At 46.1% G+C, this 23,923-nt stretch overlaps 6 protein-coding genes across 18 annotated transcripts in view; 2 read left to right on the forward strand and 4 right to left on the reverse strand.

Annotated features, from left to right (window-relative positions):
• Positions 1-427: 427 nt before the first annotated feature.
• fbrs (fibrosin) lies at positions 428-11,397 on the reverse strand. Of its 7 annotated transcripts, none has more exons than XM_085904058.1 (19): positions 9,649-11,397; positions 8,512-8,688; positions 8,268-8,294; positions 8,117-8,146; positions 7,998-8,046; positions 7,430-7,766; positions 7,140-7,363; positions 6,746-7,041; positions 6,622-6,666; positions 6,436-6,483; positions 5,910-6,011; positions 5,596-5,679; positions 5,393-5,431; positions 4,805-4,876; positions 4,567-4,720; positions 4,248-4,328; positions 4,081-4,164; positions 3,727-3,946; positions 428-3,628 (listed from the first exon to the last, which is right to left on the reverse strand). In XM_085904058.1, the coding sequence occupies exons 1-19, from the start codon at positions 9,949-9,951 to the stop codon at positions 2,050-2,052; spliced, it is 3,951 nt and encodes a 1,316-aa protein (XP_085760184.1). In that variant the 5' UTR covers positions 9,952-11,397; the 3' UTR covers positions 428-2,049. The 7 variants fall into 7 exon arrangements, with proteins under 7 accessions (XP_085760184.1, XP_085760183.1, XP_085760182.1 ...); XM_085904057.1 differs by having other exon boundaries at positions 3,727-3,943; positions 5,596-5,709; XM_085904056.1 differs by having other exon boundaries at positions 5,596-5,709.
• Positions 11,398-11,560: 163 nt separating this feature from the next.
• mrm1 (mitochondrial rRNA methyltransferase 1 homolog (S. cerevisiae)) lies at positions 11,561-13,456 on the reverse strand. The gene has a single exon (XM_085904369.1). It carries the CDS (start codon positions 13,315-13,317, stop codon positions 12,259-12,261), a length of 1,059 nt encoding a protein of 352 aa, XP_085760495.1. The 5' UTR covers positions 13,318-13,456; the 3' UTR covers positions 11,561-12,258.
• Positions 11,800-16,542, forward strand: chmp2a (charged multivesicular body protein 2A). 3 transcript variants are annotated; one of them, XM_085904381.1, is made up of 6 exons: positions 11,800-11,950; positions 14,415-14,582; positions 14,669-14,848; positions 14,932-15,062; positions 15,136-15,197; positions 15,324-16,542. In XM_085904381.1, exons 1-6 carry the CDS (start codon positions 11,921-11,923, stop codon positions 15,443-15,445), a joined length of 693 nt encoding a protein of 230 aa, XP_085760507.1. In that variant the 5' UTR covers positions 11,800-11,920; the 3' UTR covers positions 15,446-16,542. The 3 variants fall into 3 exon arrangements, with proteins under 3 accessions (XP_085760507.1, XP_085760508.1, XP_085760509.1); XM_085904382.1 differs by lacking the exon at positions 11,800-11,950 and adding an exon at positions 13,715-13,860; XM_085904383.1 differs by lacking the exon at positions 11,800-11,950 and adding an exon at positions 13,891-14,047.
• Positions 15,688-20,689, reverse strand: msl1b (MSL complex subunit 1b). 2 transcript variants are annotated; one of them, XM_085904363.1, is made up of 9 exons: positions 20,540-20,689; positions 18,972-19,578; positions 18,289-18,488; positions 17,869-18,176; positions 17,678-17,802; positions 17,536-17,603; positions 17,133-17,257; positions 16,991-17,063; positions 15,688-16,842 (listed from the first exon to the last, which is right to left on the reverse strand). In XM_085904363.1, the coding sequence occupies exons 2-9, from the start codon at positions 19,539-19,541 to the stop codon at positions 16,752-16,754; spliced, it is 1,560 nt and encodes a 519-aa protein (XP_085760489.1). In that variant the 5' UTR covers positions 19,542-19,578; positions 20,540-20,689; the 3' UTR covers positions 15,688-16,751. The 2 variants fall into 2 exon arrangements, with proteins under 2 accessions (XP_085760489.1, XP_085760490.1); XM_085904364.1 differs by lacking the exon at positions 20,540-20,689 and adding an exon at positions 19,807-20,493.
• On the forward strand, positions 20,633-23,270 carry snf8 (SNF8 subunit of ESCRT-II). 2 transcript variants are annotated; one of them, XM_085904375.1, is made up of 9 exons: positions 20,633-21,115; positions 21,275-21,356; positions 21,622-21,672; positions 21,786-21,924; positions 22,008-22,112; positions 22,187-22,259; positions 22,355-22,496; positions 22,584-22,658; positions 22,726-23,270. In XM_085904375.1, the coding sequence occupies exons 2-9, from the start codon at positions 21,303-21,305 to the stop codon at positions 22,861-22,863; spliced, it is 777 nt and encodes a 258-aa protein (XP_085760501.1). In that variant the 5' UTR covers positions 20,633-21,115; positions 21,275-21,302; the 3' UTR covers positions 22,864-23,270. The 2 variants fall into 2 exon arrangements, with proteins under 2 accessions (XP_085760501.1, XP_085760500.1); XM_085904374.1 differs by having other exon boundaries at positions 20,643-21,356.
• The window catches only part of calcoco2 (calcium binding and coiled-coil domain 2), a 7,619-nt gene continuing 5,495 nt past the window's right edge, over positions 21,800-23,923 (reverse strand). For all 3 annotated transcript variants that reach the window (XM_085904366.1, XM_085904365.1, XM_085904368.1), the window contains 4 exons: positions 23,861-23,923; positions 23,660-23,783; positions 23,565-23,596; positions 21,800-23,497 (listed from right to left, as the gene is read on the reverse strand). The exon at positions 23,861-23,923 is cut by the window's right edge and continues 54 nt beyond it. In XM_085904366.1, coding sequence (XP_085760492.1) covers positions 23,333-23,497; positions 23,565-23,596; positions 23,660-23,783; positions 23,861-23,923 — 384 coding nt within the window. In that variant the 3' untranslated portion in view covers positions 21,800-23,332. The remainder of the gene's footprint in view (positions 23,498-23,564; positions 23,597-23,659; positions 23,784-23,860) is intronic.

The raw sequence follows: 23,923 nt of genomic DNA on the forward strand, positions 1-23,923 counted from the left end.
GAAAAAACTTACGATCCTGACTGTCGCATCACATTTATTAAATAGTTCTTAAAAATTGGGAGTTTCTTTTATTTTGGCAAAACGCTATCACATAATTGCTGCACTTTCTTTACTTTCAATAGAAATGAGCATATTTAAACCAAATTGCTTAACCCGAACGATAATTGTATATTTAAATATTTGCACGCTCTATTTCCCATAACATTTCACCCAAATTGTTAACATTAAATATAACCAATTTCAGGATTAAGTCCCTTTATACAGCAAAGCTTTAATGGCCCTCCGTATGTGGTTTGCAATTGATTAAATGTAAACACATTTTAGTCAGCATTAAGTTTGACATATTCTTTTCATTAACTATTTGACTGATAAAGTATTTCAGCCTCCTTCTTTTACAAAACCAGAACAAAAGACCCACACCAGAGAGTAAACAACAGTTCATTTAATAATTAATCTTTGAGGTCTCTAGGGGAGGGATTGGAAAGGTATAAAATGGTCATATTAAAATAATCGACCCAGTCTTTCCCCTCTCATTACGTCCACTGTGGATGTCCTTTGTATGCCTTTTCAATTCTTCAGCAGATGTCCCACTCATCCAAGTATATAACTTATTCTTTTTTTTTTGTCAGCAACACAAATTGTGTTTCCAGATTAAACTGTACAAGCCTCTACATCATCCCAAATGGCTAAAACACACAAAGCAAGGGCACACAGTCAAATCTCCCTGTGAGCATAATAAAGGCATAGAGATGAGATCCTTGAAGAGTCCAAAGGCTGCTCTTCAACCAACATTTCAACCTTTAGTGTGAAGCAAGCCTTTTTTTTTTTTTCTTTTTTTTTGCAGGATGTGCAGTATTACTACCTGGAGGGACAGAGAGTACTAGTGCATACCTGAAACAATGACAATAACATAACAGTGAATATATTTATTATTATAGAAGATAATGTTAAGAATAATAATTACAAAGGCATTTTGTCTAGACTACTATAATCTGGTCCTGCTCATATAGTCCAGAGGAGAGTGGGAAATGGAGGAAGCTCTAAGACGCTGTGCGAGTGACCACAACGCTGCACAGTTCATTTCGCCATCTATCCCCGGGGGGGAGGGGGGGAACAAAACAAGCCCCCAAAAAAAAAAACTGAAAAGGGATGAATGAATTTCATGACGCTGAGGCTTTTGGGGATTTTTGGGTAAAGCAAGAAATTGAGGTACAATACTGACTCATGGATTGGTCTCATCAGTATTCTGTCTTTTCACAATGACAAACGTACACACAAACACAACGTGCCTCTTTGAACCATTTCGTGTCTACGCACTCTCTTCCCCAGCGCCACGTTTTACAGATTTGAGACTCACCCCCGATGAAAATCTGAATTCTTGACATTTTCAGGTGCACATGCCTATGGAAGTCACCGCTGATCCACGGCAAAAAACAACAACAACTTGTTAACAAAAAAACGTGCCGCCAATGACGACCTTGCAGTAACCGACTGCCCGCAGAAGATGAAACTGATCAGATGCCAAGAATGTATCATGGGAAACCATTTGAGCATTTACTCCAAAATCCCTGATATCAAGCCTCAAGTCCATTTACACTTTTTCCTCAAGAGTAAGACAACCCTAATAGACTCTATGGAAAGCTGTTGGCACATTTACTTGTTATCCTTTTAAGGTCCACGTAGCTCTTTTGTCCTCTCAATAGCAATTTTTGTACCACGCAGTCGTCAACAAGTGCAATTTTGAATCTGAAAACATCGGATAACACTCAAATGGGCTTAAGGAAAGCCCTTTGAGCATTTGTTTATCATTTTAGTGCACTGAATGGTTTTTACTAGTGTAAACAAACACAGACTTGAAGTTGGATCTCCGGAATAAATGCTCAAACAGTGATCCATAATGTATTCTTAATTGCACTGGTAACTCATGGGTGAGACTTGCATCTCTACCAGCAGCTAGGCTTCGCTTGCTGGGATTACTTTCTGTGAGAGACTGTGTTAGCGAGCAGCACAGTGATCCTGACATTTCCCTTCATCTCCTTCAAACCTGTACTATCTGGACTCTCCGTCTTTGTGGGCGCCGAACAGCGTCAGCTCGCCGGGGCCCATCAGTCTGGAACCACGAGGCGGCGTGGACGCCCGGCTGGTAATGGACGGAATAAGAGGTGGCGGCGCCCCCATTGACAGAGCCCCCACCAAACCCGCGGGCGTTTTGGCCAGAATGCCGTTGGGCACGTGGTGTGCGTTAAGTGGGCCCAGACGCGAGTACAGAGACGCGTGATGCTGGGAGGCGGCGGCTGCGGCTGCTGCTGCTGCTGCTGCTGCGGCGGCCCCTGGAGGCAGGTGGTGGGACAGAAGGCCAGGGTGCAGCTGCTCCAGGTGAGCAGCATGAGAGGGGCTGGAGAGGTGCGAACCTGGCGGAAGATGGGGGTGCATGCCGAAGAAGCGCGCCCGCTCAAAGTCTTCCCGCAGGATTTGTGCACGCTGCTCCTCGTCCATCAGGCCCCCTCCCGGCGGTCCCAGTTGGTGAGGCCGGTCGAAGTGGTGGGCCATGAGGGCGAGCTCCTGGCGGACCGCATGGCTGGAGGCAGTGGACGTAGAAGGGTGGTGAGCAACAGCCGCCGCCCTTTCCGCTTCCAGGAAGCGCTGGTGCTGGAGGAGCCGCGCCAGGTGGGGATCCGAACGCAGGCTGAGGTGCGGGTCGGAACGAAGTGCCATTGCCTCCCTTCGATGTTGCTGATGCTGCTGGGCTGCAAGCTCTCTCCAGGGATCCCAGGTGAAGCTGTGGGGACCTTGCGGCGGTCCCTGAGGTGTCCCATGGGCGAAACGATCCCCACCCGGGCCCATTACCAAACCGGACCCTGCCCCGCTACCCAAATAGGCTTCAAGAGCCCGGGAGCGATCCAACAAGGTAAGGTGGGAAGGCTGGTTGGGAGCGGGCGGAGGGAGGGGAACACCCGGAGTGGGAGTCAGTGAAAGAGAAGACGAGGGAGTACCAGAACTGTGGTTGTGTGGGTGGCTATTGGGGCGGTCAAAAGAGTTGTTGGGTACCGGGCCAGGCAGGGAGATGGGGATGTGCTCTGGTTCCTCTTTACGCTCCTCCTTCACTTTAACCGGCGCCAGGATCAGGGGCGGCTTGGAGACGGGCGTGGTGGTCCGATCAGACTTCTTGGCCTGAGATAAAGAAGTGACGGAGGCAAGAGCCGCCGAGGATGTGGGATGGGGGCCGTCTCTTTGGGGGTGTTCATTGTGATGGACGTGTACTGCCGGGCCGAGCTGGCGGGGGTAAAGGTCCAGTGGTGATTGGGCAGAGCGACTGGCAGGCGGGGGGGTGTTGAGCACGGAGGAGGAGGAAGAGCGCGGTCTGTCTCTGTCTGCTACTAAAGTGGAAGAGCCATGGGGAAGCCCTCGTGAAGACACTGTCGGCAGCGGCCTCTTTTCCCCGTCTCTGTCCCGCTCGCGTTCTCTGTCTCGGTTGAGACTGCGAGTCGTGTCCTCGGCAGGCCCGCCTCCTGGGCCAAGGGAGCTGCTGTGGCCGTTGATGTGGGAGATCGGGGTGCTACTGCGGGGCTTAAAGGACGGCGCCACAGGAGACATCCTAACAGGTGGACGGCCATAGAGTGTGTTGTCTCTGCAAAACACAATTGTTTTAGTAAATCAACTCAATCTTTGGTTTCTATGGATACAAAACCATCAGATCATTTCATCGATACAAACGTGACATCCTACCTGTCCTTTTCATCTTTGATGTGTGGTGTGTCTCTCCGCTCGGCGTCCTTGGCGCGATCCCTCTCGTCTCGCTTGTCGCTTCCTTTGGCCCAGCTGGGGCCCGCCGGGAAGCCTGCCGGCGTGCCGTGGAGTCGGTTCCAGGCGTCGTGGTGGTTGGAAGCGTTGGATAAGCTTCCCACCACGCTGGCAGGTGAGTCCTTAGGACCGAACATGGATCCTGCTGCAAACCAGATGTTGTCACTTTAACTGGGAGTCCAATCTATTTCACATTGATAGCATATCATAACTCATGGCCGAGCTAATATATAAGCAGATGCCAAGTCTTTACAAGAATAGGGACACAATGAGACTGACCGAGTGTTGGGCTTCCCAGTCCTCCAAAGGCACTGGAACCGAGGGCTCCCAGCGGGGTAAAGGGTGGAGATCGGCCATACGGGTCTAAAACGTGCACGCATAAATGCCAACCCAATCGTTAGCCAGTGAGTGGATGAAAGCAACTCCGTCGAATGAAAACGGCTCACCCAAATGTGCAGGTGGGGCGAGGAAAGATGAATGCGGTGCTGATGGGGCGATGAAAGGAGCCGAGGACGGATTGACTGCACCTGCATGAAGTTAACGTGAGTCTTGAGACAGAAACGATCAAATCCAGTTTTTCCGACTACGACTCAGCTATGAAGCGCTTCTGATAGTGAGGGAAATTATTACATCAAATTTTTTTAAAAGTACTTCTGCAAGTCCGAATTTGGAATTTGTGTGCTTTCAGTTTGAAGTAACTTGTTGATAGGTTGGCGAGTGTCTGCATAAAAAAAAAAGTTCAAGTTGCTGGTTGTCTGGCTGCACCTGTCGCTGAGAAGAGACCGGGAGGTCTGGTCAAGTCGTGACTTGGAGGCAGGGGCCCTCCCATGGGGCCCATTGGGCCGAGTCCACCGGCTCCAGGAAGACGAGCCAGCAGGTCACTGCGGAAGTCCAACTTGTGAGGATCAGCCTGCATCAGCTGTGGAGGAAAAAAACAAAAGATTAAAATCAAACATCTTTTTTTTTTTTTTTTTAAAGAAGTGCTCCTACTACTGGGACGTACCTTTACTTTCTTCTGATGGCTCAGGATCATCCAGGCCACATATACATGCATAGCACACCACTTTCCAGGTTTCTGCACGCCGCAAAAAAAAAAAAAAAATTGGGCTTTGTTAATCCATCAATTTGGCTGTTACATATATTTTTTCTCTCTACTCCAGGAATGGGCAAACCTGAGTGCTCAAGGGCCCCGTCTGAATTTTAAAACAGTGGGCCCCATCAATCTTAGATGAGGTTTTTAAAAAAAATAATAATAATAACGAAATGATTCGTGGGCCGGATTAAAGAATGTCGGGAGCCGTGTGAGCGCCCCAGACCGTAATTTACCAACTCCTGGCTACTCACTAGAACTAAATGACACATTTCTAAGTGATCTCTCAACGACTTTTTACTCTTAAGTGAGTGCGGAAATCGTGGGGACAGGAGAAGTCAAAGCATTGTGGAAATATGAAATATCTGACTGGTGTGCAAGGCCACTGAGCGAGAGCAATAGCGAGGCAACATGTTGAGGTTAGTTAGTGCGGCGTGAATGAAGCAGTGAGAAAGTAAGATAAGTTGAGCCAGTGCATTCAAAACATCAGTTTGTGCTTACATTACTGATTTTCAACGATGTCCCGAATGGATCAGTTAGCTACGAGAGAACACAGTTGTAAAGCCACTTTAAATCCACATTTCTCACACTGCACAGGAGAAAGTTGTTTTGTTTGGAGTACAACTTGACAGGCCACATATTGTGCTGCGACCTGAGGTCACACTAGTAACGACGAGTCTGGCTTGACTCAAGACGCTCCTTACCCGGTGATCTTTGGGCTGCATGTGGTGCGGCACCACCCCGAGGCGAGCGCTAAGATCCGGACCGGTTCCCTGAGGGACAAGAGGCTGTTGCACAAAACGAGCCGTCAGGCACCGCTGGCAGACAAGCAAATCAACAACTATGAATATAAAATATCCAAATGTGTCAAACGATGTTATTAACATGAGGCCATGACTAAGTCTTGCGTGTCCTCTTCGAAGCGGAAGGTAAGCCATTTGTCAGATTCCTCAACCGCAAGCGGCCGCCGCCCACTTTTGATTTCATGAGTCAGGACAGGTATGAACATTCTTCTTACCTTTGGCTGAAATGCTCCTTGCAGGGAGCTAAAAGGCCCGGTTGGAGGAATCACAGGCTGGATGTTGGGCACTGAGGGCGGCGGCGGGTATTGCGGGAAGAACTGTCATGACAGACAAAACGGATCATGACCACTCCGACATTCAATCAAGAAGCGCTCGCAAACGATGCCTGAGACAAAGTATGTGCCTTCCTTCCTATTTTCACTTTCAGATCATCACGCTAACTTTCAGGTCGGACAAAATCAACGTGAACAAATATAAAATTCTAATCCAATCCTATCTCTGGGAAAACTATTTGGCCCTTGTGCATAATAAGTTGTCGATCCACCCTTGGCAGCATTAACTGAAATCAAACATTTGCAATGTCTGGTGATGAGTCAGCATCGCTGTGGTGAAATTTTGGCTGACTCGTCTTTGTAGAATTGTAACTCATTTATACTGCATTGTAACACAGCATGGGAATTACATTTAAGTCTGGATTATTACTTGGCTATTATTTTTTTTTACCGCCGCATCACTACAAACCTTTTGGGCTGGGTGGCCATCAATTACTTGCACATTAGCGGTGGCAATCTGTATTTACAAGGGAAGTCCATATTAAAATTAACTTGGTGAGCCAAAACATTTAGGTGTGATAAGAAAAAAAAAAAAAAAAAAAAAACTGAACAGAAGGCAGGTCTAAATACTTTTTCACACCAGTGTGGTACTTACAGGATGCCGGTACAGCCCATCCATTTTGCCAGGATACTTATCAAACTGAAAAAGCCAAAGTGAAAGAAGGGTTAATCAACAAAAATATGCAAACCAGTCCACATGTGACGAGGATGCTCCTCACCAGGGGCGGTGCGGTGGCCGTGGGGTGCAGGAAAGGCGTGAAGTGTTGGTGCGTGTGCGTATGCTGGTGCTGGTGGTTGTGCTGATGGAACTGGTAAGCCAGCGGTTGGACGCTAGGCTGGTTCTGCGACGTCCGACCCGTGGACCCAGGCGTGGAACTGGACGCCGACGCCCCGCCGGGAGTGGAGCGACCCGCGGTGGCGTTACTACCTTCGGCCCCGGGAGCGCTGCGTCGGCCCTCGCGCTCTTGTGCGTTCAGGAAGTGAGAATTTAAATTCTGCCGCAGCATTTCCTGGTCTGTGGTGGATCGCATAACATGGCGGGCAAGACAATTTAAAAAAAAAAAAAAAAAAAAAAACACTTGGTGAAATTAAAAAGTTAGGTAATTACTGTACCTGCTGCTGAAGAGTGGGAGGGGCCCTGTAGTAGTGGCGGAGGGGGAGGCAAGCCTGGTGAGGAAGTAAACAAAGCCCCCGAGTTGGCTCGCGATGAGGGTCGGAGGGGCCCCGAGGACCCTGCGCCCCTGATGTAGGACATGGAGACACTGGTGGAGGGAGTTGGAGGGCGCATGGAAGATGAAGATGATGCAACAGACGGAGGTTTGACTGGAGTGTTGCTCCTGGGGAACAAAACAACAGAGTCACTCACACCTCTGCTACCTGGACAATGAAAAAGTCAAACGAACCTGTTGTAAAGGGTGTGAGACCGTCCCGGCAAGGTGAGGAAGGGCTTCGGTTTGGACAGCGGAGGGCTGCCGTTGTGGTGCCGCCCGCCGTTAACGTTGACAGAGCCGGGCCTGGGAACCGGCCCTGCCGCCGAGGCCGGGGAGCGGGAGGGCAGGCGGGAGAAGGAGGCGGAAGAGGTAGAAGACGAAACGGCCTCCGGGTAATGCGAATCAAGGCTTTTCTCCTGACTACGCTCCAGGCCAGAAACTCTGGGCGTCACCATCAAGCGTGGGACGCCGCTCCGCGCAGGCATGCCCGAGCAGCTTTTGTCCACGGTTGAGAGCGGAGGCTCGACAACTTAAAAGAAAAAGTCAAAATGACCAGTTTGCCACGCGCACACAAGAACAAAAGATCCAGGTTATGTCGGTCATCAAATACATTACTTAGTAAACCAAAACATTTTCATGGAAATAGGCCAGTCCCTAGTTAGGTGACAATCAGTTCTTCTGATCTAAATGTAACCTCATGCATCAGGTAAAGGTTATACTGGTGGTGTCAGGTGGATGCAGCACTTCATAAGACACCAACCTTTTCTGGTGCTGACGGTGAACACTGGATCCATGTCATGGTCCGAGGCCTTGAAAAGTCAAAGAAGCTTATGAGACCAAATGTCTAAAAGAGACAGATGAGTGAGTGCAGCAACATACCTTGTCTCCAGCATCGCTCTCCGTGTCACACTGAAACCAAATTGAGGTAAGAGGGAAAAAAAAAAAAAGGTCATTTGCAATACACAGATCAGATCATGTAAGTCTGCAAAAATGATTCTACATTATGTTCGATGTTTAATTTGACACTTACAATATAGCCAGTCTCCAACGGGTGTCCCTAGAGCAGGAATGACATTTTAGCGGTTGTTTATAAAATGACACTTCAGTGTTTAACATTTTAAAGCGGAACTCAAGAATTTCCGATACAATATTTTACTCTACTTGCCCCCATTTATTAATCTGGCATTGGTGGAACAGGAATTAAGATGAATATTCCACCCATGCATACCGTGAATCAGCTGACAGGACACCAGAGCCCGAAGGATTTGTCTCACCTCGAGCTTCCTCCTCTTGTTCCTACACTTGTTCCAACAGCTGCTGGAGTAGCTGTGCGGAACGCCTTCCTCCGGCTCGGACAGCGGCCCCCCGCCATTCTCCTCCGGACCCCTCTTGCCCTTGTTCCTCCTTCCCAGCATGTCATTGTGCTGGCCTGGCTTCATAGAGCAGTCCATCTGAAGAGAACAAACATTTGGGTACGCTTAAAAAAACGGGACGAAAACGATAAAGTAAATAGAGGCTGAATCATCAACACTGGCCATCATTAGTATTTCTGCACTGAACAATCACAAGAAAACCATTTGTCATAACGTTGAATAAAATGAATATGTGTTTGTGTGACAACAAATTGATCTCTTTGATATGGATTTAGGTCTGCTCAGAATCATCCCACTGACCAGTTGAACAGCAGCTGATGAAGGCTCAGCGCTGCTCCTGTTTGTGCCTGTCTCCATGGTAGCGCTCTGATTGGCTGTAATTAGCATCGAGGCTGACAGTAACCCTTTACCGCCCACCAATCTGTTCAAATCAATCGACTTTTGACGGCTACTCCTCTTATGTATTTGTCAATAATGTACACGTGATTTCTGACTTATGATGATCACCAGGAACGTGCATTCAAATGGGAAAATCTTTGGAGAGAAATTAAAAACTCACAGTTGCCGTGGCTTGACAGTGATACTCTTGTTGAGACACACAAACACATAAATGGCTGCGGGTCATTTCTCAAGCATTTTTCTTGCAAAGCCATTTGGCATCTTATCAACACCTCCCGGAATGAGTGCATGAATAATTGAGGCCTCTCCAAAAGTCATCAACTGACTGAATTGCATTTTCCAAGCAAGGAATGGTGTCAGGGTTGAGGAGTTCATCAATGGGTGTGAACTTAAAACACATTATTATCTCTAAGCGTGGATTTAATTTGACATTCTTAACTTTTGAATACACGAGAGCAAATGATCCATGTTTCAATAGTTCTTGCACAGCTTGCTGTTCTCTGAAAAGCAAAATGCACACAGGCCTTTGCACGTTTGAATTTTATTTTTATTTTTTTAATATGCCCTAGTTGAATGAAGTTGGAAAACAACAGCAAAGACTAAATGTCAGATACTGTCAACATGCAAATATTTACTTACCTCCAACGCCTCCAAGCTGACAAAGCTGGCAATAGCGAAGCCATCGATGATGTCTTCCTCACACGACACCGACTCCCTCTTTCTCCGACGCGGTGGTCTGTGTCGACCAAAACCTGGCCGGCTCTCTTTCTCCCCCGGACCGATGACTTTGGTGGCCCCGCGATCCTCCCGATCAGAGCCCGACGACAGGGACGTAGCCCGTTCCTCAGGCAGGTTGACTGTCCTCCGCCGCCGCTCCCTGTCGCGCTGGGAACGGGAGCGGCGGCTCTGCCTAGATGCAGTGCTTCGGCTCGGACCCTCCATGTCCTCCAAGCCTTTTGTCCAACTCCGATGACGCCAAAGGCACTTAATTTAAGTCCCTTTCTGGCGGAAGGTGGCACCTAACCGCAAAGAGATGACACCAGCCCCTCCGGGCCGTAGCTCGGAGCCCCAGTGAAAATGGCGTTAATTGAGTAGTGGTCGTCCTATTGTCCTTCCTTTGACAACAGTCTATTGGCATCGGGATCTTTCTTTCGGCGGAATTTGAGAGTCATTTCAATTATTTGCAACGACCCGCGATGGAAGTGAAGCACAATCGCAACGATCAGGACATCTTCTAAGTGGCTAACATTAGCTCGCTAGCAAAGAAAATGAGCGAATAAGCATGTAAACAAAAACGACAGTCCCGCTTGGTTTGATGACTAAATCAACTAAACGGTCTAACATAGGGTTGCTGTTGAGAATCGGGCCATCGCTAACTAATATTTCCGTCAACAATTTGCTGACAATTGATTTGAGTGCTAGCACAAAATTGACACGGTTAGCTAGTTAGGAAGGCCCAGAAGCCAAATACTAGAACGCCAACACACTGTCTGTCGTGACATTGTGATATTAAGTCAAAACGACACCAATCATTCACAAATCTCAAATCTAAGAAGAAAAATGTGGAACAATACCAGGTTGGTGCGCGACCGCTAGCCAAGCACTCGGCTAGGCTTGACTCCAGCAAATTAGCATTTGCTAATTCCGATAGCACAATCTGGGCTAACTTCAATACATCACAATATATTCAGACAGCAACCTAAGAATAAATATGTTTTTTTCGACATCAACGCACGACTACCAACCGGACAGTTAAGCGCGTAGCCAAATAATAATCCCGAATCGACTAATCTTTTTTTCAATTATCGATATGTTTGACGGGCGATAGTGATGGTTTGAGTTTGTAACCCATCAAAAGAAAGACGTACTGTTAGCAACACAGCTAGGTTAGCATTAGCCAATCCAGCTGTTAGCTAGCGGGGGTTCATCCTTTTTTTTGCCTCCAAACGAAACTGGAGGAATGCGAAGCCACTTCTGACAATCACTCGTGTAATAACGTTATATGTGTCCTTCACGCACGAAAACACTTCTGATCCCCCTCCATCACTCGGAACAAAAATTCAAGGCCCGTTCTTGAAAGCCTCGGTGTCGATTTCCATAAACGAGGGTGTCGGCCAACCCCCGTCTGGCTGGGCAGCTCCACCGTGAAGCCTTCACTGTTTAGATCCAATGTTTAGAACTAGTTCAACCGGTCGCCGGGGTCCTCTGCTCACGATTCCATTTCCTGACAAAATCCAGTGCGTAAAAATCATATGTGGGGGGGCACGCCGTGTCCCCCGCCGCTTCCTTTTTACGCGTTTCCTCGGAATTGTAAATGTATCATGGACATCGGGTAGTCGCACTCCTTGTCAGCCGTGCAATGCATTGTGTGCGCACGTCTTCTTCTGCCATACGACGAGTGCCTGATGCCACTACTGTTTGGTCACACTGCCACCTTGTGGTAGAAATTGAGAACGTGCACTTTTGAAATTACACGTACTGAGATAAAATACAATTGTAGCTGTGTTAAGTTGGACTATTTATTTTTCGCTTCTTTTCACCTCCTGCCTTTCTCATCATAATGTTGTGGCTAACAACAAAGTTCTCTAAAACAGCTATGCTAGAGCAATGACCAAAAATGGACATAGGTTCAGAAGCACAAGTATTTATTTGTCTTTAGCCATCAGTTATCACATTGTCATCCTCTTCCATTTGTTGACCTCGTGTTTTGGACAAACTGCTTCGATTGGCGCTTCGTGACATTTCGCCTTGATGGTAGTCTTTGTCACTAAACCAGCACGCAACAAGATCACGTGACTGCTTACCCTTTTTTAAAGCGTGGCTTTGATTTGACCTTCTTGCTTCGTGTGGATTGTACAGACAGTTTGTTGCTGAGTTTCTGTTGCATTCTTTATTTACGGTATCTGCAGACATGGCTGATAACACTATGGTCGAGAACTCGGTAAGATTGTCCTTTGTCAAATGGTGTTTCTGTGTACATGTCAAATAAGCCATCTCTTAATTGACAGTGCTCCGCCAGTCTCCGTAGAATTCGACACAATCTCCGTCCTTGACTGGATGTTTTAAAACCTGAGGCAAACTCTGTTCAAAAAAAGTGTTCTTCGGTCCTTACTTAACCCACTGCCATAAATGTTTACCACTTGCATAACCCTTAAAAAAGATGACAGACACCAGGCATGTGCTTTATATCAGGTAAATGTTGTTAAAATGACCAATTTTAAATCCTCCAAACTTGAAAGTTGAAAAGTGTCAGTGCCTGATAGAGGCTAGCAGCGAGTGCAGTAGAATCCCAGTGGCCACAGACACATTGAGCGACTCTATGCCAGGTAGAAGCTGTCTCCCAGCTGGAATGGTCACAAGCGTCTGACACAAAGCCAAAAGCTTCCGGGACAATCCCTCACCCTCCCCTCCAATCAGAAGCAGCGTGGGCGCGGTCATCCGGAAGTCCGAACAAGGCATGACGGCAACGCCGGATTCCGGCGCCTCGGCCGCCACGGTGCCGACTACCCGCCAGCCTTGCGCCGCCTTGACCCGGACCATGTCCTCCAGGTTTTTGTACCCGTACACGCCCATCACTTCCATGATGCCGGCGCTGGCCTTGCTCACCACTGGGGTCAAAGGGCAGCTGTTGCGGATGCTGCTGGCCACTCGGTCTACGCCAAGAAAATACGCAGAGCGCAAGATGGCTCCAAGATTCATCGGGTCTTGGATTCCGTCCAGGACTAGCCAGAGAGAGGTGGACTTTGAACTCTGGGCTGAGTCTTCAGTCAGGTAGCTCAATGGAGTAGCTTGCAGGCAAACTCCTTGATGAACCCGACCCAAAACCATTCTATCCAGGTCTTTCTTACTGACCCGCTGGATCGGAACTTGACGCCGATGAGCCTCCTCGCAAACCTTGTGGAGCGATGACCTGTGCAAGGTCTCGCCGTCTTTCACGAATAGCTTCAGGGCCTTCCGGCGAGTCTGAGTGAGAGCCAGGAGACAAGGAGCGACTCCAAAGACTATCTCATGCTGGTTTGAAGACTCCATAGATGGCTTGAGTCTCTCAGTCTTTTCCCACTGTGACGACAAGTGCTCCACAGCCAACTTCTGAAGCTCTGATGATATCCGTCTTTGATTAATACGTTTATTTGGCAATGCTTTGTCATTAGGAAGCCTTCCTTCTGCCATTTTAGACTTGCTGGCCGTCTTGAAATTGTTCACTCTGTTGTCCTTATGGTAGGCAAAGTAGGAGTCCACAACCTTGGGAAATCTCCACATCCTCATAAATAGCAACCTGTGCTTAGAAACATTATTGAATAACCCCATATTGGGGCTTTCAATAAAGTCCTTTAAAACGCCAAACGCAATGTCAGTCAAATATCACGCAAACGGATTATTACCATTTTACCTGAAGACTGATGACTGAGAACCAGTTGTAACCACGTTGGTGTGTAAGGAAGCGATAGTGTTGTTATTCGGACAGGACGAGGGTTTTGCACTACAAAAATAAAAGTATGAACATTCAAATTGATGTTTCACACTTCCCAGTGGTAATTTTATGATTAAAATAATATACATATTGGACGATTTTTGTAATTATAACAACAAAATTTCTATGAAAAAAACCCTCAATGCTACTTTGAATCCAATACAATACAATCCACTTAGAACTTTTATTTTGAAACAAAACAATGTTTATGAAAAGTCACTTCCGACCAATACGTATAACGTCACTTGTGACGTAATGGTTAAATCACTAACCGGAAGTAAAACTAGTAACGCGGAAGTAGCTGCAAACAACCAAACAATCGTTTGAGAAGCTCGTCTGTCGTTTGGATTCTCGTGCTGGTTCGACGAGAGCGCATCAAGGTGAGCTGCGAGACTTTGTTACGGCTAACGCAAGTAGTAGAAGCGGGTAGGCATGTGTCGATGAGGTAATGACGGCCATAAATAGACGTCACCAAATCAACAGGCCTTAAACTTCTTAATTGACAACAATGTTAAACTGGATGTACACTTTTTTTCTGATCGAATTTGGTCCAAACTATTATTTGACGTAAGTTTTGACAATTACCTTTACACACCTTAAAATGGGAACGCCCTCTTCTAAAAAGTAAATACCCCATTAAGAGCAGAATACAGAGAAAATACAAATTTCGATGTGTTGTTTCCCAACCTCAGTTTCACATATGAACAAAAAAAGTGTTTTGTACTTGAATCTCTGCTGTGACGTTCATGTGTGGGGTTTCCCTGTTCATGCCGTCCTTGCGTAATGTTTTCATCTCACATTCCAAAAACATGAATGGTGAGAAGACAATGAGGCTGGTGACAAGTTCAAAGTTTACACCACCTCTTGCTGAAAGTCAGCTTGCATGCACCATTGAAAATATGTGAATTTTATTGTATTGTGTGCTTCCAAACAGATGGAATTCCTTTTCGGGAAGAGAAAGACTCCGGAGGAGATGCTGAAGCAAAACCAGAGGGCACTCAACCGGGCCATGAGGGAGCTAGACAGAGAGCGATCAAAACTGGAGCAACAGGAGAAGAAGATCATCGCTGACATCAAGAAAATGGCCAAACAAGGACAAATGGTGGGTAAAGTCTTCATGGAAAGCAAAAACAGAAAATACACAAGTTGATCAAATCACATACATGCTTGTGATTGAAATGTGTGCAGGACTCCGTCAAGATCATGGCCAAAGACTTGGTCCGCACGAGACGCTACGTGAAGAAGTTCATCATGATGAAGGCCAACATTCAGGCCGTCAGTCTGAAGATTCAGACTCTAAAGTCCAACAACAGCATGACGCAAGCCATGAAGGGGGTCACCAAAGCCATGGCCACCATGAACAGACAGGTCGGTTTCAGTCATGTCAAACGCTCGAAGAAAACATGACAGCATGTGCAAGTGATGCTGATTACCTGCCTGTTCCTCCATAGCTTAAACTGCCTCAGATCCAGAAGATCATGATGGACTTCGAACGTCAGAGTGAGATAATGGATATGAAAGAGGAGATGATGAGCGACGCCATCGACGATGTCCTGGGGGATGAAGACGATGAGGACGAGAGGTGAGCCACATGGTGTTTTTAACCTGTCATTTTTGTGCTGACTTCTCTTTTTTTTTTTTTTTTTTCTCTTCAGCGATGCCATTGTGTCCCAAGTCCTGGATGAGCTGGGTCTTAATCTCAATGACGAACTCTCAAGTAAGAACAAAATGAAGCTAAATGTTAGCGCTGTTATCTTAAGTAGACGTTTGGGAATAAATTAATATAGTTTGATCAATGAAATTAGAATTTAGGTTGTAAATTGTCCACTGTGTTACTTTCCAGATCTCCCGGCGACTGGAGGAAACTTGTCGGTGGCCGGCGGGAAGAAAGCGGAGCCTCAAGCGGCCCTCGCCGACGCGGACGCTGACCTGGAGGCGCGACTCAATAACCTCCGCAAAGACTGAACGCATGTTGACATTACGTCTTGGTATTTCTTTGAAGCAACGTTAGCCCTGATGGTGGATGTTTTTTTTTGTTTTTTTCCTTTCCTGCGGTGGTTTATTTGATGTGGGGTATATCAAACTTACAAAATAGGTCCTGTCATTTATGACAATGCCAGATTTTGTCTACTCACTTTTTTGTAATTTCAATTAACACGACTGTTTAATAACCCCAGCAATTTGTTTTTAAATAATATAAATCCAAATCCGTGAAGCATAGAGATGGTCATTTTATTCCAAAAAGAAAATGCAACTTTCAAAACTTTTCATCAACATACAATCATTGAATTTTGAATGTACGCAACACGTTCCACATTAAATAATAAAAAAATAACAGCCATGTTTTATGTACATTTGTTTGTGAAAGCTTATGTACAGAGAACATTTCCAGATTGACGCACTTGTACAGAATAGCGCTGTCGCATCTTGGAACAAAACAAACCGACTGCGAGGGAAGAGCATGGCATGTTAACTACAAGCTAGGAACTTTACCTTCTATAAAATGGACCCCTGATGTTAAGTTAACTGCTCCTGGAGGAACTATTTGTGCATTAATATTCTCTTACCCTCACTGGACGCTTGCAGCCCAAAGTCATGCTTACGTCTTTTTTTATTTTGCTTCAGAGCAAAGAAGATCCATCGAGGGGTTAAGCCATGCTACCGTTGCAGCTAAATAGAACCCATGCAATTCACATGTCTACTCACAAAAAAAAGATTTGGGGTGAAATTTTGTTATGTTTAACCTTTGAATTTTTTTTATCTCCATACTTTTCACTGTGCAACAGTTTTAACGTGTCTGTACTTTTTGCGGAACGGTAGAGAAGTGGACAAAAATTGCAACCGAAAGCCTGTTTACCTTTTTTTTGTCGGTGGTGTAAAACCAAAACAAGTAAAAAGAAGGAACAGATTACTTCAAGTTAACATTAGGACCCGTCTATATATTTTTTTTTTGTTTCACAGATTCAGGCTTTTTTTTTCCCCCTCCCTTTGCTCTATAGCTGGATGGTTTAGCCACAGATACACAGCACCACAGTTAGATCAGGACTTTTTTTTTTTTTTTTTTAACCAAAGTATCGCAAAATTTAAAGCTGTCCAACGAACTCCGACATGATTTTTTTTTCTGGTCTCAGCCGAGTGCAGTAACAGTGACGTGATGAAAAAGTGGGAACAGAGCTACCGCACAACAACGAGTGATATGTGTGACACGACCTTGACCTCCGCACAGAAATGGAACTACCGATTAATGGCGGCGTCTCCCATTCTGCGACATTCACTTCCGACAGGTCCGGTGAGGCGTGTGTTTCTTGGGCACCTCGATGCGACAGCGGCTGCGCTCGTCCAGCCAAGGCAGCTCAAAATTCCTGAAAAGGGGGGGGGGGGGGGGGGGGAGGAATTATTTATCAAACTTGACCTCTTTTTTTTTTATTAGATAGTCATAATTTGAATTTATAGCCTAATGTAGGAAGTCATATGACTGATATAAAGGACTTATAAAATGTTCAAACTTACTCTTGTGAGAGTTTGGGCAATGGCCGACCAAATGCGACCACTGGCAAGAAGGGTGTGATCATAATTGCTTCAACTAGAAGGAACAAGAAAGAAAATTCAAGCTCCGGAAAACGATTTTGGCCGAATATGAACCATGAGGTACCGTCTTCAGTTTCCGGATAGAATGACGAAAGCTCAGGCTCCGTTTCCGGTATGATCTTCTTCCTGTTCATGCGTTGCTGCAGGCGCTGAAACATACGCTGCTCTCGGATCCGCTGGATGTCCCACCTGTGTGCGGGAATTAAGAGGAAGAGAACCAATTGCTCTTTAGAAAACCTCCACCTAACATTCAAAGTTCACAATTGCACCAATTTATCCGTTTTAAATTCATTTCGACCCTTATTTGTCGATAAGCTAATCTTTTGTAGCCTATTGTTGCGCTTTAGCACCCTCCATTGCCACAAGGTGGCGCCAAAGCACAAAACACTGGAAAATAAATCTCAAAACAAACTTCTTTTGGTCATTCAATGTCATATTTTTCCCTTCAAAAATGACAATGTGGTCACCTCTTCCTCCTTTTCTCGTCTAGTTCCAGCTTGGCATGGCGCTTGAGAAACACGCCGTCATCCAGCGGCTGGAGGCACAAGAAAATGCAGATATTGAGTTTGACACCTTTTTTTGCCTCTCGCGCCTCTGCGACGTTCTCACCTCTTGCGCCTCGACGCTTAAATCCTCACCCAACGCCTCGATGACATTTTCCCGCCACGATGGAACCGAGAGGCGGCACGAAGACGGGAAAGGGAAGTTATTCGTGGAGTGTGTGTTGGGTGGATCTGAAGGACATAAAGCAGCGGAAAGTTAGTCTTATGAATTAGCATATTGTCAACTACATCACTCACTGGCCACTTCTTCCTCCTCCTCCTCCTTCTTGGGAGAGGTCTCGCGCAGAGGCGATACGGGCGGTTGGTTCCAGCAGCACAGGTACATCTCGGTGGTGGACAGGAAGGGAAGGTCGTCCATCTGGCAGCTCAGCTCCGCCGCCTCCTCTTTGCAGGGCAGCCTGGCGGGGGCGCTCTTCTCTGGCGTCTCCCTGCTGCGAAGCTCTCGCTGAGACGGAGACGCTGGTTGACTATCCGGCTTGTGAGGACTCAGCTTGGCGCTTTTGCCACGAGATTTCTGGAGTTTGGAGTCACCGAAGCAGGATTTTCTGTGGGCGAGCACATGTGATGTGAAAAAACGAAAGTAGAATACAGATTTTCTTGCATTCTCACTTTGGATGTGTCAACTTAATTGGATTTCAGTTCAGCATATTTCTTTACCTCTTTTGACCTTTGCTGCCTCGACTTAAGGGCAGCAGGGCAGACGGATTGGGCTGTGGGTTTTCCTCCACTTCTAGGTCCCACATGTCCTCCTTGTCGGGGGTCCAAGGCTCCAGCGGCTGGAAGAGGCGCTTGTCGCGTGGCGGGTCCTTTTTGGTGAGCTGCAGGCGACGCTCCATGCGTTCAATACGTGCCAAAAGCTACACAAGCAGAGGAAAAAGGTATCATTGCTTAACTTAGGAGTGATTCAGAACCTGAAATATAAACATGTCTATCTTATTGCTAGTAGTCAATGGAAAACAATAGACGGACAAGGTTTATTCTAATCTGAAATATTATTTCTTCTATAAGATGTAGCTGCATGCATGTAATGCACACTGCCCCTTAGTGGCCAATGTGTGCACAGCAGGTATCTATTTCTGTGCAGGGTTTTTTGGTTGTTCTTCCAAGTTCTACTTAAAAGTTGACTATTGCTGGTGCTCTAAAGTTTTGAAATGAGTGACTACGTGTGTTTATTAATTATGATTTTAATATCAATAAAAATCTATCATTTTTTTCCATAATGACTCAATCCTATGTGAGAAGTCGGTCAGCCAGTCAGGGGTATGAAATTGGATTCCAATGACGATCATTTTGTTGAGAACGTTAAAAAATTGCCTCAATATATTTAATGTTTTTCATACCGTCTCCTTGTCTGCTTTGAGATCATCAATCTCCTTGTCCTTCGACTGCAGCTGTTGCTGCTGTTGTTCGATGAGGTCCAGTTGCAGCAGCAGAATCTGCCGCAAACAGTTGGCCTGCGTGTGAGGGTTTGCCGGGCTCTTCCGGAGGTTCTTCCACTTGCCCTCGGATGACACTTCGATAGATGCGGCGCCGACGACACCGTCAGCATCCTTGGGCGTGTTGTTGTTTGGCGTCATCTGAGGATTTTCCATGTTGTCCACGGAGAGGGGTTTGCCTTTCACCGGGGTTCCCTCACCCCCCATTGGTCCGACAGGGGACAGAAGCCCCACGGCAGCGGTGGCCCGATCTGCTTCGATGACCTCCGAGACGTCACCGCTCATGTAAGTCTGCTCCGATCGCTTGGACCTGCCCGGGATCTTTTCGGCCCACCGGAAGTCTCCTGGAGCATCCGAGGGTGAGCCACGTGACTCCCTCCTGAAGCTCACGGGAAGCAAAGAGAACGTCCCGCCTATGGCGTTAGCGTTAGGCTTGGATCCCAGTCGCGGACCCGGGGAGGCTCTCATGCTCATGGTGACTGTTCATGGTGCGACCGTAGCTCGCTGCCCCCTGTAACGTGCACACAAAACAAGTTTATTCCACTTAGATATTAAGTTTGGCCACCATTAGCTCAAGCTCACCCACCACACCGGTGAGAAGATAAGTGGGATAGAAAATGACTGCATGGATCCTTTTGTGCCATCCTACGCTGGCAGAGCTTCATTTAGTCAGGCCATAAGCTCATCATCGAATAAACTGCTTTCCCACCATTTTTAGCATCAACAGGAAATTACAAACCTTTTAGTGTGGACGTCATGGTCAGAATGGCTCGGTCCCTATTTCCCTATGTATCTTAAATGTGCATGACACCTTTTGGTTCTAGCTTTTCAGATGAGTCTCGAGGTTTTTTCTTGGAAATAGAAACCGTCAAAAACAAAAACCAAGTAAAGATTTCACCAAAAGCGTTTCTTCGAGCCTTGCATACAAATCTGTGATCAGAATTTTATCACCCCCAACCTCAATTAGAACCGGGAAAAGTCCCTGTATATCTAAACAAACGTAAAGACACGGTTTTGTTTGTGACACTCACTTACGGCCGCGTCATGTCCTGTCTGAACAAATACGATTGCCTTCATTTTATTACTTTACGTCAAGTCTGCGTTCCCCTTCCTTTTCATACGAGTCACACGCCGGGGTTTGAAATTCCAAGCTAAGCTACACAAGCACGCATACGCCACACAAACACGCGAGAAATAAAATACTTCAACGACTTCAACTACTCATGTTAGCAACTATCTAGCAGGGGTGAGAGGGGACGTTCAAGGACCCGGGAGTGGCAGTGAAGCAACCTCCATTTTAGCTCCTCCATTTTAGCTCGCCGTGAAAAAAACAATAACAGCTACCTAGCCCTAGTGGCTAACCTAGCAGGTTAGAAAAACGCGCGGCCAAAGCGCCACCACCGCCGCACCGGTTGCGTTTAAACACTCAAATCCCTCACAAACAATCCCATTGAGTTGTATTGTGAGCTTACCCGGGCTATTCGTGAACTCCACCAACAATGCTCGTCATATTCCCTCCTCAAGTCAAGTTTTAAAGCGCTCTATACTGCGCATGCGCGGTGTGTTGGATAGCCATGTCTTGCTTTGAGGTTTCCATGAGGACACATTTCACTATCATCATCAGTCATCCCGGAAATATGACGAAATAGTGAGGGAAATCCCGTTCAAGTACAAAACGAAAGTATTCTGCACACAACAGCATGCGCATATTTGAAATGATAGTTGTTTTCATTTTTATTTCCTCGTGAAATCCATTTGAATCGATTTCATTTTTTTCCAGAAAAGATTATAGTTGGACCAAAATAGACACTGTATATTTTTCCCCGCAAAAAATAAAAAAATTTCAATTAAATTGAACTGCAATGACGCATAAAAATGAAGGCGTCATAATCGCCGGGCCACTAGGGGGCAGTCATTAGAAAATAGCTACTTTATACCAAACTGTCAAAATGGAAACGCTTGCACGGAAGTAGCTCTAACATCTGTTAATCGTAGCAAATTTTTGAAAAAATGTAAAATTTTATAGCAGTTTAACTTGAAACACACAAGTGAGTAGAAACCGCGGAAGTCAAAGGTTTTCAATAGTTGTGTACCTCGTAGAAAAGTGCTGTTATACTGATGTAAACATTACTTGAGTGGGTTAGCTCCTTCGTAACATAGAAAACTGTCGTCATTTTGAACATAAACGAGGTCTCCTATCGTTTTAGTGCTTTCTCCCCTTATATTAAAATTAAAATGCACCGGAGAGGCGTCGGTGCGGGCGCCATCGCCAAAAAGAAGCTTGCAGAGGTAAGAACATTCAAATGTTTTGTAAAAATGTGAACGCAGAAAGCAAACCTAATGGTAAGTAACTAAAAAGGAAAGGTCACCAAAATGCAATGAGCCCAACTAATCATCAAAATCATGACAGAGGACAGCTCTAAAAATTGAAACTATCCATTCCATCAAAGTCAAGTCTGTACTTTGGCTGCAATTCAGGGAGCCTGCATGAAGTAAGATGTTTAAATGACACTATTCTTAAGAGATTTTTGACTGACTTCCATTTTCCTTTCAGGCCAAATACAAAGAGAGAGGAACTGTTCTCGCAGAGGATCAGATCGTTCAGGTAAGTGTATTGGCTTTATTACATGAAAGTGTGTCCACCTTTGTATAAGTGATGTAATATTGCACTTATGCTCCGACAGCGACATGGTTATATTTTCTTCCCCTCTGTGTCAGATGTCCAAGCAGCTGGAAACATTCAAGTCCAACCTGGAGGAGTTTGCCAGCAAGCACAAACAGGAAATTCGCAAAAGTTCCCAGTTCCGGGTCCAGTTTCAGGAGATGTGTGCCACTATTGGAGTTGACCCGCTTGCCTGTCAGAGTCACTATGAAAAAGAATCTTTGAGCATATTCTTGAGTGTTATTTTATTTTGAAATAAAAATGTGCTTTCTTGACAGCTGGCAAAGGTTTCTGGTCAGAGATGCTCGGGGTAGGCGACTTCTACTATGAGCTTGGTGTGCAGATTATTGAGGTTTGCTTGGCCCTCAAGCACAGAAACGGAGGTTAGTGATCAATGCCACTTTATCAACATCACCTTGGCGATAGCAGTGAAATGGTTTTATTTTTTTCCTGTCAGGACTCATGACTTTGGATGAACTGCATCACAGGGTGCTTAAGAGTCGCGGTAAATACGCTCAGGATGTCAGCCAGTAAGTGTTTCCAATACAACGCAGATATTTTTAAAAATCAAATTCTTACACATTTCTCAACCTCACATTGCTTTATGTGTCGCACGTTTCCTCAGGGATGATTTGGTTCGAGCTATCAAGAAGCTCAAAGTCATGGGCAACGGTTTCGGAATGATTCCGGTGGGCGGCTCCTACTTGGTGCAGTCCGTTCCGGCGGAGCTCAATATGGACCACACGGTGGTCCTGCAACTGGCTGAAGTAAGCCACACTCACCCCCAAAACAATAAATAAAAAAAAAAAAAAAAAAAAAGTCTCTTCTTCAAACCCATTGTCACTACTTTGCAGAAGAAGGGCTACGTGACGGTGAGTGAAATAAAGGACGGTCTGAAGTGGGAGAACGACCGAGCGAGTCACGTCCTGGTAAATCCACGCCAACAACATCCCACTCACAAGAAAAACATCTCTTGACCTGTGTTGTCATTGGTAGGACCACCTGCTAAAGGAGGGCCTGGCCTGGCTGGACTCTCAGGCATCGGGCGAGCCACAGTACTGGCTGCCCGCCCTCTTCTCGGAGCTCACTTCCCTTGACGTCACGCCCGAGGAGGCCAATCAGATGAGCCCCTGACCAAACCCCGGATGAGGATTTAGCCCATACTGTGCCAGCGCAAGGGTGGGGGGTGTTATGGACACACGTGACTGTACAAAATGAACCCCCATCATCAAACACACCCGCAATATGTGATCATTCACGATATAAGAACGGCAAAACACACACAAGAGTAAACAACACTTGCTTCTATTCTCTGCCTCTTCTTCTTGCTCCTAATTACGCCGCTTCTCTTCTACAAGTTCTCGGTACTGCTCGTCGTGAATACTGTAAACACTGATTCCAAAAGTACATGCCTAAGAATCTGCAATGTCGCCGGAAAACACTGTAATGTCTTCATATCAATGTCAAATGTTTTCAAGAACAGTTGAGCTGTTTTCACATGAATAAAAATACATCTTGTGATTTCTTTAAGACTGGGCAAAGCTTTAGCAACATTTCAGCTGTAATTATACTGCCTTTAAATTTAGCCGGGTGCTTTTTATGGTCACATCTCGTGACTGTAGACATGGTCTTCAAACACATTCTGCTCCATGTCGTCGCAGATGAGCGTGCAGAAAGGACACACTTGATGATTGCGCTCGTGACATTCCACCTCCGCCCGCGTACTTCCTGGGAAGCTCTCCAGGCAGTGACGGCACATCAGGGTTGACTGGAGGAACACGTAAAAAAACTAATTTAAGACCAGTCACTATTGAACAGTCTAATAAAGGGGTTACCTGGTCTTGCTCTTCATTGTCAACAATGCTCACTGCAAAAATAAAAATGGATTGAATGTATAAATTAATCATACTAAAGCTAAATATACACTGACCAACAGGTGTGTCATCCAAAATGTCACACATCTCCGTTGCTTCTGGCTGCACCGAGCGTGCAGTCAACTGCTTTTGAAGATCATCTAAAGTCTTGCGCAGTTCCTCCATGTCATCTGTGAGCTTCTAGCAATTAAATGGAAACCAAAGTGAGGACAGCAGTAAAATAGCAAAATGTGCAACATCAACAAATGGGTATTTACTTGGTTCTCTTGAGCAAGCTCCTGGTTGTGGCGTTTCAACATGGTCGTCAAGTTGTTGTTCTC

This window comes from Syngnathus leptorhynchus, chromosome 22 (assembly GCF_054491065.1).
Source record: "Syngnathus leptorhynchus isolate UIUO chromosome 22, UIUO_Slep, whole genome shotgun sequence".
In the NCBI taxonomy this organism is placed as follows: Eukaryota; Metazoa; Chordata; class Actinopteri; order Syngnathiformes; family Syngnathidae; genus Syngnathus; species Syngnathus leptorhynchus.